General features: G+C 38.6%; 1 protein-coding gene across 1 annotated transcript; it reads right to left on the bottom strand.

The window, feature by feature from the left end:
- Positions 1-10660: 10660 nt before the first annotated feature.
- LOC118755080 (histone-lysine N-methyltransferase SETMAR-like) lies at positions 10661-12021 on the bottom strand. The gene has a single exon (XM_036489931.1). The coding sequence runs from the start codon at positions 11708-11710 to the stop codon at positions 10661-10663; it is 1050 nt and encodes a 349-aa protein (XP_036345824.1). The 5' UTR covers positions 11711-12021.
- Positions 12022-12707: the final 686 nt, after the last annotated feature.

Raw genomic sequence — 12707 nt, 5'->3', positions numbered from 1 at the left:
ATAACGAAGGTTATATTAAAAAATAGTCACGTGAAAAAGTTTGGTAAAATGACTTTAACGGACTTTGTTGGAGTTATTTATAAAAAACACTTTAAATTTAAGGAAATTTTCAAGTACCCTTACGTCGAAAACTGGAGCCAAAGCTGAGTTTTTAGACGTGGAAAGCATAATGTCAAAGTGGTGTGTTTGCTGTAATTCATACTGTAATTGTGCGCATAATTTGTTATTTTTTACTTATATACGGCTTATACCCTCTTATTAAATTCGCCTTGCACGAGGCCGTTATTGCCAAATAAGCAGTCCAGCATCCTATGGTACTGCTCCGTAGTAGCTCCTGCTCTTCTTTTTTTCATATTGTGTTCACAAACAACAATCCCGACACAATAATACGCGCAACAATAACAAGTTTCTTTTAAATATTGAGTGTCAAACGTCAATATTGCCATATTTGGCTTTGTAATTAACGACAATCGTTGTAAACTTCTTTATCGACATGTCTAACGAATTCTGTCGTTAAGTGTGTTTTTGAGAATAGCCTATTCGCTACTGCAAGCTACAAACGGCGTTCATTATCAATAACGAATATCGGTCGTTAAGAAAAATGGGAATCGCACTACTGTACTGGAAATCGGAAAACAGCTGTTCATACGGGACATCATGTTGCGCTCGCATCCTTTCAACTCTGAAAATAAAACTTTCTACAGTGATGTTCTTCCCGGTACCATCAAACTTGACGTGCCACTTGTCCAGGTCAACCTTCTTCCACTAGGGGGCTTCTTCTGCCCTACCCTGGCTAGCCTGCTCCCCACAAGTTTCTGCCTCTCTGCGCTGGTATCCACCATCGACTCTTTCAGCTCCTGCCTCAGGAGTTGATGCCATAGCGGGTGGGTTAATGGCTGCCTGCGCAGATGACTCCACATCTGCCACACGGTTGCTGAGCTGCGAGACATCATTGCGCATGTTGCGGACCTCGCTCATGCATTGAGCCATCATATTATTTTGTTGGGCCATCAGCGCCATCATTTGCTCCATTTTATTCAATGCAGAGCTTAGCCCACCACCATTCGCCTTCGATGCTGCAGCACCCTGCGGCAGTTGCAGATTGTCTTGCTCCATAATTTCGCTCTGCTTTAAATGCTGACTATCTCCTGTCAATTGCAAGGCCTCTTCGAGTTTCTCCGCGAAAGTCAAACTCCGGTATCTTGTACTTATGTGGATATTATTGGTGACGGTTAAACTTGAGTGGGGTGTGTTATCGGTCGAGCTAAAGAGTCGCGCGGTGCGCCTGTTCAAAAAGTCGGTGGGAACAAAGTCAACCGGATACGGAATGCCTGTGTCAATCTGCGTGAAAGTCGACCCAGCAACCTCGTCCTCTAACGCCCTGGCTACGGTCCTAGTCACCCTTCTGTCACTAAAAATGCCTAACCCTGGACACTGTCTTTCCTCACGTTCTTCTTCCCCCATTCACCTGGCCCGAACCAAAAAAATAAATGTCTCGTGTAGTGTAAAGAAAAGACGCGTGCAAACCGAAGAAAATAAACTTGAACCGTAGAAAAAAAAATCCAAAATATCAAAATAAGGAAATATCTGAGTTCAAAACGAAAACTGCCTCTATTGGGATTTTAAAATAAAATGTGGGTATTTTCTCTTTTTTTCGCAAATTATAATAAAAATAAATAAAAATATAAATGAGAAAAAATAAATAAAAATAATAAAATAAACTACAATAAATAATTATATAAAAATATAAATAATAATAAAAATAATGGCAATGTAAAAATACAAGGAAAATGTAAATAGTTTGTTCAGAGCAAAAATCTCAAAAAAAACTAGAACGCAAAAATAGTTGTGTGAGTGGTGCTGCCGTAGGCAGAGGTCGTAGTGAGTATTTTTCGTACGAATGTCTACTGTCCCTTGTCAATGTCAACTAGGATCACATCAAATGGTGTAGCACATGCAAACTGCAGGCACTCACCTAAAGTCTGGCTGCTACTCCACCTGATGTGATAGATGCCCACTGAAAGTTTTCGATAAGCCTCACGAACTTACGATTTCGGACCATATGCTCGGTAGCTTGAACCTATTCAATCAGTACGAAGGCTACACAGTTCTTACTTTTGAATGTCATTGCTCAGATTTTAAAATCCATCGCAGGTACTCCAATAGAAAGACTTGTGTTCCCCCCTTTACATCTTTCACCTAGCACAGTCAACCTAGCAAAAAGAACTTTAGCTGAGATGCCGAGAGAAAACCTAAGCTGTCCGAAAAGAAAAGATATAATAAAATCAGAGAAATAATAAAAGTAGAAAAAATTACGTAAAAGAAAGAAAAGGCTGGTCTATGTCGTTGGGCGCCATTGTTGTGTAGCTAACTGTTCGGGCAGAAGTAAGTGGCGGGTTGCATGCTTGTTTGCCCAGGCTAGCTCGACGGCCAAATGCGGGGGTTGTTTGCCACTTCTCTACTTTCAGCTACAACAAACAAAAATTTTCTGTCATGCCAATATGGAAAAAAGGGGAAAGTGAAAGTGAAAGAAATAGAAGCCTGCCCGGGTCAGTTGGAGCCATCCCACCCCTTCTAAGTGCCGACGGCACTTAGCCTTGAGTTCCGCCGGGGCTCTTAGTTCATCATGCGAAACTCCCTTTTCCTGACCTAGTCCATCAGTCATTCCATCTTAAATAATAATACTGTGTTCAACTGATTTTCATTATGATACAAATTCATTTATTAAATTCAACCAAAACAAAGCCCAACACCTAAAATTCCTCTTATACTATTATATATATATTTTTTTTTTATCTTCTTTTTTTTTCTTTGCCTAATTATCTAATTCTATTAACAATATCTTAATTATTCCCTAACTCACAAATATCATTCTTCCTTTTGTATTACTTGTATTTTTTTACTCCGCGCTTTCTACTGTAATTCTTTACAGCTTTTTATTTTGTAATCGTTTTTGTATCTAATTATTAAAATCTCAAAAATATGCGTACACATATGCACATATATGCTTAACAAGTGCAAACATGTATGTATGTACATGTATTTATGTGCCTTTGTTACCTCACATAAATATATGTATGTATGTATATATGTATATGCACGTTTTATATTATTATTTTTTTCTACCGTCGGTGACCCTTCCTAATGCTACTGAGTATGTATGTACATATATATGCAAATTTTAAAAACAATAGTGACTTCTCACTTAACACTATGTGTGTATGTTGTATGTCCACCGATGCTAGCGCCAGCATGCAGACTACCTGGGAATTGTTGGGGGAGAAAAACAAAGCATTCATATGTACATACATATAACTACTGGAAAGGAGAGTAACCAAACAAACAGAAACAGGTGGTATAGTGGATCACGCTTAGTGGGTACGTATGCCACCTGTTTTGCTCTCCTTTTCAGTTCGGCCCTTTAATACGTCCCGAAAACAAGTAAGTGTCGTTTGAACGTATGTATGTATACCGGTGCGTGTGAAAAAATATTAAAAATAAAATACAAAAGAAATTAATAAACCAAAAAATTTATATCTATAACTTAACTTTATTAATAACAAGAATTAAGATTAATGAAGATTAATGTTACTAATAATAACAAACTCCAATTATTTGGCAAATAAGAACTAAGGTGTAACGCGAGGACAGAGTAAAAATAAATAGAGCGTGATGAATTTAGGCTGAACGTCAAAAATAAAAAAAACGCAATGCAAAGAATGTGGTGAAAATAAAACTAAGCTTAGACCAACTAAATTCGAAGAAAAAGGTGATGAAATAGCAAACTAACAAAATTCAAAAAAATGGTAATTGGCAAAATGCGATAAGAAAATAACCAAAGACGTGCAAAAATAATAATTCTATAGGGCTATTCGCGATTCGGTGCATAAGAGCTGACAAATTTATGCAATTGCAGAAATATGCCATGGATTGTGAGCGACCTTTATTAAACTGTCATGGTAAAGCTTTTGCAAAACAATTTTTGTGCATCAGCTTTGGTTTTGTTTATGATGCAATGCATAGCATTTTTATGCTATGGATTTTCGGTATTGCAAATTTGCCAAGCCATGACAAATGCAAATGCGTGTATTTTGTTTGTGTATTGCAAATAATTTGCAATACAAACTTGCAATGCAATGATGCTAGGCCATTTGCACAGGATCGCGAATAGCCCTTATAAATTAATAAACTAAAACGAACCAGGTGCGCTGCTGCGACGTCGATATTACTGCTGTAGCGTATGAGCGGGTGAGTTTGATTTATTCTCCGTGATGTGGTGTTGTTGTGTGATCTGCGACTTTGCTTAGGCCGGTACTGTGAATATGCAGCCGTCTATATGCATGTGATAATGGGACGGAGATGAGTTTGGCCTTTATGCTGTGCTTTTGACCGCTGGTCGTGGACGCGTTGATGCGTGTTGGCCAATTGGCCGTCGGTCTTATACGACACTCCACCTTTATAAAAATGTCACTTAAAAACCTTTTTTTGTGTTAAGCACTTTGCTTTTACTTTTAAAAATTACTTTGTTGACCGATTTGGCGGGTATAAAATTCGCGCTCGAGCACTTTTGCTTTCAATACAGACTTTCTTCAAAAGAATCTCGATTAAGGCTTCAGTTCGCTATTTAAGCATTTTCGACCTTTGTTTTGGTTACGGTGATTCTGCGGTTATCCTTTTGTTTACAAGCAGACACATACACAAGCTCAGGCCAGTCAATAGCAAGATAGCAGATCACGACATCGAACAAGTTGTATCGCACCCGCTATTTGTACTTTGGACTTTACGTCTTTATGGTAGCCAGCGGAAAGTTTTTATTTTGTTTATTTATACTGCTTCTACTGTTATCACCAGGGCGAATTTAACCGTATGAGATGGTTCGAAAAGGGTTGTTCTTTGATTTAGAATATGCATGCATAGATATACACCTGCTCATGCATATATCCACATATATGTATGTATATATATGCATATATATTCATATTAAATCGGCTGTCGTTACAATGTTTATTTTTTTCTATATGCCTCTACAAAGTGAAGCACTAATTGTTTTTGCTCCTCATTTTTGGTGAAGATTCGATTGTAATCTTTCATAGATTGAATACCGAGCATAGCTGCGTCTATATAATCTTCATTTTTCCCCATTCGGAAGAAGTCTGAAGATAAACCAAAGGCAACGAAGAAATTTTTAGTTTTCTAGGACAAGAAATCTCTAATAAAGTTTTGCCAATCAAGAGAACGGAAATTGATTTTATTTCATCTTCACTGAATTTTACGTTTGGCTCGATTAATTGCAATGAAAAAGCGCTAAAGCAGTAGTTGTTGTTGTTGGCCACATTTTATTGAATTTGGTTTCGTGTACAAGAATTAGAGTAGCTACTGGGCACAGGTCTTCCCTCCCACTTTTTGTGAAATGATATCGCACAAAATTTGTTTTCTTCTTGTTTGTCAGATACACTAAAATTAGTCAAACAAAACCCGTCGTCAAATTTGCTTAATTTTTATCTATTATAATAATTATACAGTAACTTGCAAGTAATTTTAAACTCTGACAATTTCTCTCATATAATACGATAAAAAAGGGCAAAACGGCCAACTATGGAAAAAGGTTGAAGTTTTATGTAACATTTTGGTAGAAAATATTTATAAGTATAAATTTATCCCGCAGAAACTTCCTAACTTTATCCAAAAATCAAATGTTGTTTCTCAATTGATCTTATTTTATCAACTTTTTTGCCAGCAACAACAATTGATAACAAGTATTTCAAACTACTGCTTAAGGAAACAAAACCATTGTCAGCTGTTTTTCTAATTTCGACGTGCATCATCATGCCAATGGAAATGATATTTAAATTGATTTTACGATCAAATATGCTGTACTGTATCGATACGTTGCTTGAATCCAATATTATTTATTAAATGTGCTATATTTTCGATTTGCAAAAATTTGGATTTATATACTTTGAAATTAAATCAGCTTTAATGTGGCATAAAAACAAGGGCAAAAAGTTTGTAGCTTTTAGGTGTTATTCACAGTAGATCCGAGGCGACTTAAAAGAGTGTCCGATTTCACCCATAAATTTGCAGGGAACTTTTAAGCTGATAATTTGATTGCAAAACATTGTATAACACGTTCATAGGGATTTTGAATACCTTTAATCTGGTGGAGAGGTTTTTGCGGTGTGATAATCAGAACTGGATATTGTTGGGAAAAATTGAAAATGCTGTTTTCTCAATTTGAAAAAAAAAACAATAATTTAGCAAATTCTTAAAACGTATTCTACTTTTTTTATTTTTGACTCACATTCAGATTCTGTGAGTTATTTTAAATAGCAAATGACTATAAAATTCACGACTTTCAACTATTTTGCTAAAAACATTTTTCCCTGAATGCATATGGTTTTCTAAATTTTCAAATGCAACGCGCAAGTACTTAGAGTTATCATATTCAAATAAAATTTTGCAAATCTTATTTTTAGACCAAAATACATATTTTCCCGCTTGGCGATCCAATTTTTTTTTTTACGAATGGTCTAGTCGAGGAGTCTATATAACTCTATATAACTCGAGACCGACTCCCTCTGAATGCAGTTGGGTCCAGCGGTTGTTTGATGAACCTCTGGACTGCACCGTCAGTTCGTAGAGATGCCTCCTGACGTGCCTTGGCGAGGGCTCTTCTGCAAGCAGCTCTCTATTTGGGTGACCACGTCTGTGGCTCCCTACTAGAAACTGTTTGCAGAGCATTGTGTTGTGCTGCGAGATGGGGAGCATTTGGCCCTCATCGTGTGGGTGGTGTTGGGGCGACATCAGAAAGCATTGGGTCGCTGTCCGTAGTGCCGTGTTCTGGCAGGTCATCCAATGGGTCCTGCTAGTCCCTGGCGACAACACGGGGGCTCCATAATTTAGAACCGGCCGGCCAATTGCCTTGTATGTTGACAGCCACGTTTCTTTGTCTTTGCTCCAATTGCTGCCGGTCAGCGACTTGAGGAATTTGTTGCGGCTCTGTACTCTGTTGACAATTGTGGTTGTATGCGCCGAGAAGGGAGCAGACTGTCGAAGGTTACTCCGAGGATTTTTGGTTTATTCTTTGTCGGTATTGGTTCACCATCTACGTGAATATCCAGTTACATTCTGACCTTCGTCCAGGTGGCGAAAAAAGTTGCCGAGGATTTCGTATGGGAGAGGGTAAGGCTCCTTGCAGTGAATAAGCGAGAAATCTGGGCGAGATAACGGTTTATTTTCGAGCACAAGTCATCAGTTCCATTCCCAGATGCCATTATCGAGCAATCGTCAGCATAAGAGATAATAGTGAATCCCTATGGTGGTTGTGGGAGCTTCGAAATGTAATAGTTAAACAATAGCAGTGTTAGGACACCACCTTGTGGTACCGCTTTTTTAACTTTTATCGGTTTGCTAGTTTTGTCTAAAGATGATTGACGAATGTCGACCACTCAGATAATTTGCCGACCATCGTTTAAGTCCTTGTCGGAGAGAGGAGGCCTCAATGTCTTCTAGTAGCGTGGAGTGACTGATGGTATCAAAAGCCTTTCACAGGTTCAGCGCTACTAGGACTGTTCCCTCTCAGCGGCGTTTTCGGTTAAGGCCACGAGTAATCTGAGTGTGTATAGCGTTAAGTTCTGTTGTTGTGCTGTGCACTTTAAGGAAACCCATGCTGATGCTTCGGTGTGGTCAGGTGGTTCGTGTAGTGTGGAGTAGCAGGGCCTCTATTGTCTTCGCTACCGGGGAAAGGAGGGTCATCGGGAAATATGTCTCTCCTTAGTTAGACGGTTTCCCCAGTTTAAGCAGCGGGACCAGTCTTCCCATTTTCCAGATGTCTGGAATGATAGGAGTGGCCATAGACAGGTTGAAGACCTTGGTTAGATAGTCCACTCCTGTAGGACCGAAATTTTTCAGCATCAGCATGCAAATTCTATCGGGTCCTATGGCTTTGGAGGCTTTCGCCTTGCCGATGGCTACCCGTATTTTACCGCTGATGAAAACAAGATGCGCACTTGGTGTTGGCAGTTTGTGCAGCCTTCTGGTCACTCGACGTTTGGATTTGTCCGCCAGACGATGCAGTATGAATTGTCTGCTAAAAAAGCTCGCTCATCGCTGCGGGTCCGACGAAGCGTGGTCGCCAAAAGATAATTCAACTCTGTCGTCCGCTTTGTCTTATTCGACCTTCGAACTCACGGTTGACCAAAGCTTACTCACACCAGAAGTGAAGTTGCAAGTCTTCAGATGCTCTACCCACTTTTTCCGCTTATGTACGTTAACTAGTTGCCGATCCCTGATACGGGGATTTCCGGGATCGGCCTGACGAAGGCTGTCACACTCTTCGGCTAGGACAGCCGCTTCAGCAGGAAAATTCGGACGGGGATCCGAAATGCATCCTGCCGGAATGAAGCGGGCTGCAGCAGCAGTGACAACCCTGCGGAATTTACGCTCACCTACGTGAACGTCGGTTGGGGTGGGTAAGGCAATGAAGGTGCTTTCAGTAACATCCGCGAAGCCTTTCCAATAGCTTTGGAGAAGTTTACAAAGGTCCGGTGATCCGCGGAAGCAAAGTGGGCAGGTTTATCACTCGAGAGGACTATGGGCAGATGGTCTGGTGCTAACGTCAGCATAGGTCGCCATGATATGCTGTTTGTCAGACCAGTGCTGACGCGTTTAGGTCTGGCAAGCTGCAGCAGCTGCCCATAATCCGGGAGAGTGCGTCGTGGTTCATTGTGCAGAATGTGGAGTCGTCTATCTGCTCAGCCAAGTGTGTTCCCCTACGATCACTCGACAGGCTTGAATGCCAAAGATTGTGATGCGCGTTAAAGTCAGCAACTACCATACGGTTTTCACCTCTAAGGAGCGCACCTATTTCAGGGTATCCTGCCAGGCAGCTGTTGACAGGGGGTATATATACGAATAAGTTGGTCACAACACTCGCTTTGTGTGCTCAATATACTCGAGTGCTCAAGTTTCAACTCGAGTGTGCACAAAATTTGCTACTTTAGTTTACGGTAATGCGGCGATGCCCAAGCCCTATGCTACTTAAGCTCGCTATACAGTTCAATGCGAGTGTTAATGTAAACATTCACAAAGGCAAATAATTCCATTTGTATTCTTATGCATGCACACACACACATACGTGTCAAAACTTGTTGTTCACATGCGAATGCTTTGCGTACGCACAAACTTGATTGTGAGCTTGAAAAATATTATATTTTTTAAATTACTTTTAATTCTATAATTCTGAAAGATATTTTAGTTCTCTATCTTTTGGTATATTTACAACTGCAAACGATGAAGTAATAACAAAAATATTGGTCAAAATAAAAAGCTCACGTTTACGCTCGCAATGAACTCAATAGCGGGCTTTACATATGTATGCGGGTATTAGAGATGCCAGACCGAAATAAAAAAATCGATTTTTGAATCGGTTCGAATCGAAATAAAAATAATAGATTCAGGAACGAATCGTCTAAAAATAAATCGATCCCCAAGGAACGAATTTCCGTCATCCCAACATAGCGTATTTTGCTTAATTTTTATAAAGAAGCAAAACACGTCGATCTGAACAAACTTTTATTGTACATAAGTAATTTTTAAAACATACTGTGACGAATACTGCGGCAACGCGAAGCGAACAACGAGAAATAGGCAGAATGTTCGAGGAATGACGTAGAATGTTCCACAAAGAGAAACGTCAAGTTGGATGAACACTGCGAACAGCGAGAGAAAGAGAATGAGCGATAAACTTCAGAACGTTATAGAGTTGCCATAAGTGCGAGCGCAGGTATATAAGTTAGTTACAAGCAGTGTTGCTGCCGCTCAAAGAACTTTCTTACCAAGATTAGACGAAAAAGTTACCAAATGTAAGGAAAAACAACCAACTTTTTATTAGATTAACAATTCAGGTCATCACAAATTCTTTTATATAGTACGTACAGAAAAAGTTCACAAACCAAAGAAAATCAATTTTTATTTGCATTTTTGAAAAGTAAAACCTTTTAAGGCTGTAATATATAAATACATATTTTAAAAAATCAGGCTTCCCGTATTAGGTGCATATGTATGTTAATATCTTCGTAAATATACCAGACTCTAAATGACGTTTTTAAATAAGTACATAGGCACACAGTTTCCAACTTCTTTGTAAGAATCGATGAAATACCTAATTAGCGTGAACAACCACATTGTATTTTATAATTAAGATTAAACAATTAAAAATTGGATTGTATTGAACTATATCGTCGCTCAGCGCGATATACCTCGTATACGCCAAACGCAGTACCGCGTATACGATGGTAAATAAATTTTACAAAAGCACAAAAACCGATTTTTTCAAAACTGTGGAATGGTATTTCCCTTGAACCTACTTGCTGTAAGATTATTATTATTAATCTTAACTTAAATTAATAAAGTAAACAGTATTGGAAAAATAATAACCAAATCCCTTTTGTATTGTACATACATGACGTGGTATTGGAGCCGCATATACGAGGTATTTATATATGTACTATCTGAGTATGTATTCATTTAAAGTAGTCTTTAGCCGACCATGTATATTATGTATTCTGTATATTATATAACAAATACATACATACGAGGGTCGTATGAAAACTACCCGGCCTTGAATAGAATAAAACGATTTTTTTTAACGAAATTCAATTTATTTTTCAACATAATCTCCTTTTAGCTCGATACACTTAAGCAAACGTTTTTCCCACGTTTTGATCCCTTCCGAATAATAGGGTTTCTCCAACCCTTCAAAATAAGCATTTGTTGCTGCAATTTCTTCATCATTTGAGCTAAATTTTTTCCCGCCGACCCATTTTTTAAGATTAGGAAAAAGGAAAAAGTCACAGGGGGCCAAATCTGGAGAATACGGTGGATGAGGAAACATTTGGTAGCCTAATTCATTGAATTTAGACATGGCTACGACACATGTGCGTACACGAGCATTGTCTTGATGAAAAAGAACTTTTTTTTTCAACAAATGTGGACGTTTTTCCTTCAAAGCCTTGTCAAAATCACCCAATATTTTGCAGTAGTATTCGCCATTAATTGTTTTTCCTTTTTGTAAGTAATCAATATGTATAACCCCACGCGCATCCCAAAATACTGTGGCCATAACCTTGTTTGCAGATAATATCGCCTTTGCCTTCTTTGGAGCTGGTTCACCACGACGAGTCCACTGTTTTGACTGTTCTTTGGTCTCTGGTGTGGAGTGATGAATCCACGTTTCATCGACAGTTACAAATCGACGCCAAAACTCCTGGGGATTTGCGTTTAACATTGATAAACAATCATTTGAAATGGAAACACGTGTTTGTTTATGGTGTGTTGTGAGTAATCGCGGCACCCATCTTGCGGAAAGCTTTCTCATATCCAAATGATTTCGCAAAATGTTATTAACCCGTTCAATTGAAATGCCCACACTCTCACCAATCTCACGCACTTTCAATCTTCGATCACTCATTACCATATCACGGATTTTTTCAATCATTTCTGGTGTAGTGACCTCATTTGGACGACCTGAACGTTCCTCATCAAAAATGCTCGTACGGCCGCGTTTAAATTCAGCTACCCAATATTTTATAGTTGTTAATGACGGTCCAGAGTCTCCATAAACTTCGTTAAATTCCGATTTAATTTCGTCGTTTGTTTTCTTTTTCAAAAACAAATATTTTATCTCTGCTCGATATTCAATTTTTTCCATGTTGACAAAAAGCACAAAAGTAACTCAATTCTAACACGTATAAAATTTGTTGTAAATGTCATATCGCTGAGAAATTTTGACACGTGTTATTTGAAGAGTTGTATTTTTTAGCAAAATATTTTTTTTAGTTCTAGCAGCGCCATCTCTATTCAAAATCGGGTAGTTTTCATACGACCCTCGTATGTAAGTAATATTAAGACATTCATTCCAAATATTCTCACTTGGTTTCACTGATGAGGGTTCCACTGTTGCGGCTTCTCTCCTCAACCTCGACAGGTGTAGCTGGCCTATGTCTTATAACGAGCCTAATTTAAAAGTTTTTTGTAAATACATATTATGCAAGATTTAACCAAAGTTGTGCATTTTTTGTTCACTTATCCATAGCAATGAGCCCGTATAAATTAACTTGAAGCACCAATTTTGCGCGGAATTCTAATAATTTTTCGCGGCTTCTTAATGACTCTCGTATTATTCAAATGTCCATTTCAGGTACATACTAGGGGTGTTAATCAAAAGTGATAAACTGTTGATAAATGAACAGTCAAACTTTGTATGGACCAAAGTTTATAACTTTATCAAACGATTTTAATGGATAAACGTATAAATTTCAGCAGAATTCAACCCTGACCTAACCGACATAGCCGAAGTAGGTATACGAAAAGTTCTGGGTTTCGCGAAATCCACACGATGGTTTGAGTAGGAGGGTTCTAACGATCCGCGTGGTATCACAACGGGCCCACAACCAAAGGCCTATGTGTGCTAGTGGGGTCACTGGCAGCCACTTCAACCTAACCTAACTTAACCTAACCCTGACAGACTGCCAGGTGGTTGATTTTGCTACGAACACATAAAAAGCAAATTAGCAAAATGGACGAGGTAAGAATGAAACGTAACTAGCCAGATAAGTTAAATAATAAACAATTTTGTGCAATTATTTACCAAAGTGCGTTCATGAAAGAATGCGGATAAACAATTTATCCCTTTACCACTTTAGATG

The sequence above is a fragment of the Rhagoletis pomonella genome, unplaced genomic scaffold (genome assembly GCF_013731165.1).
Source record: "Rhagoletis pomonella isolate Grant_MI unplaced genomic scaffold, Rhpom_1.0 Rhpom_scaffold_05265, whole genome shotgun sequence".
Taxonomy (NCBI): Eukaryota; Metazoa; Arthropoda; class Insecta; order Diptera; family Tephritidae; genus Rhagoletis; species Rhagoletis pomonella.
This window is presented reverse-complemented; position numbering and strand designations above follow the sequence as displayed.

Bases quoted from the DNA above. Each gene is read 5' to 3' on its own strand.
- LOC118755080 (XM_036489931.1), bottom strand. From the start codon at position 11,710: ATGGAAAAAATTGAATATCGAGCAGAGATAAAATATTTGTTTTTGAAA.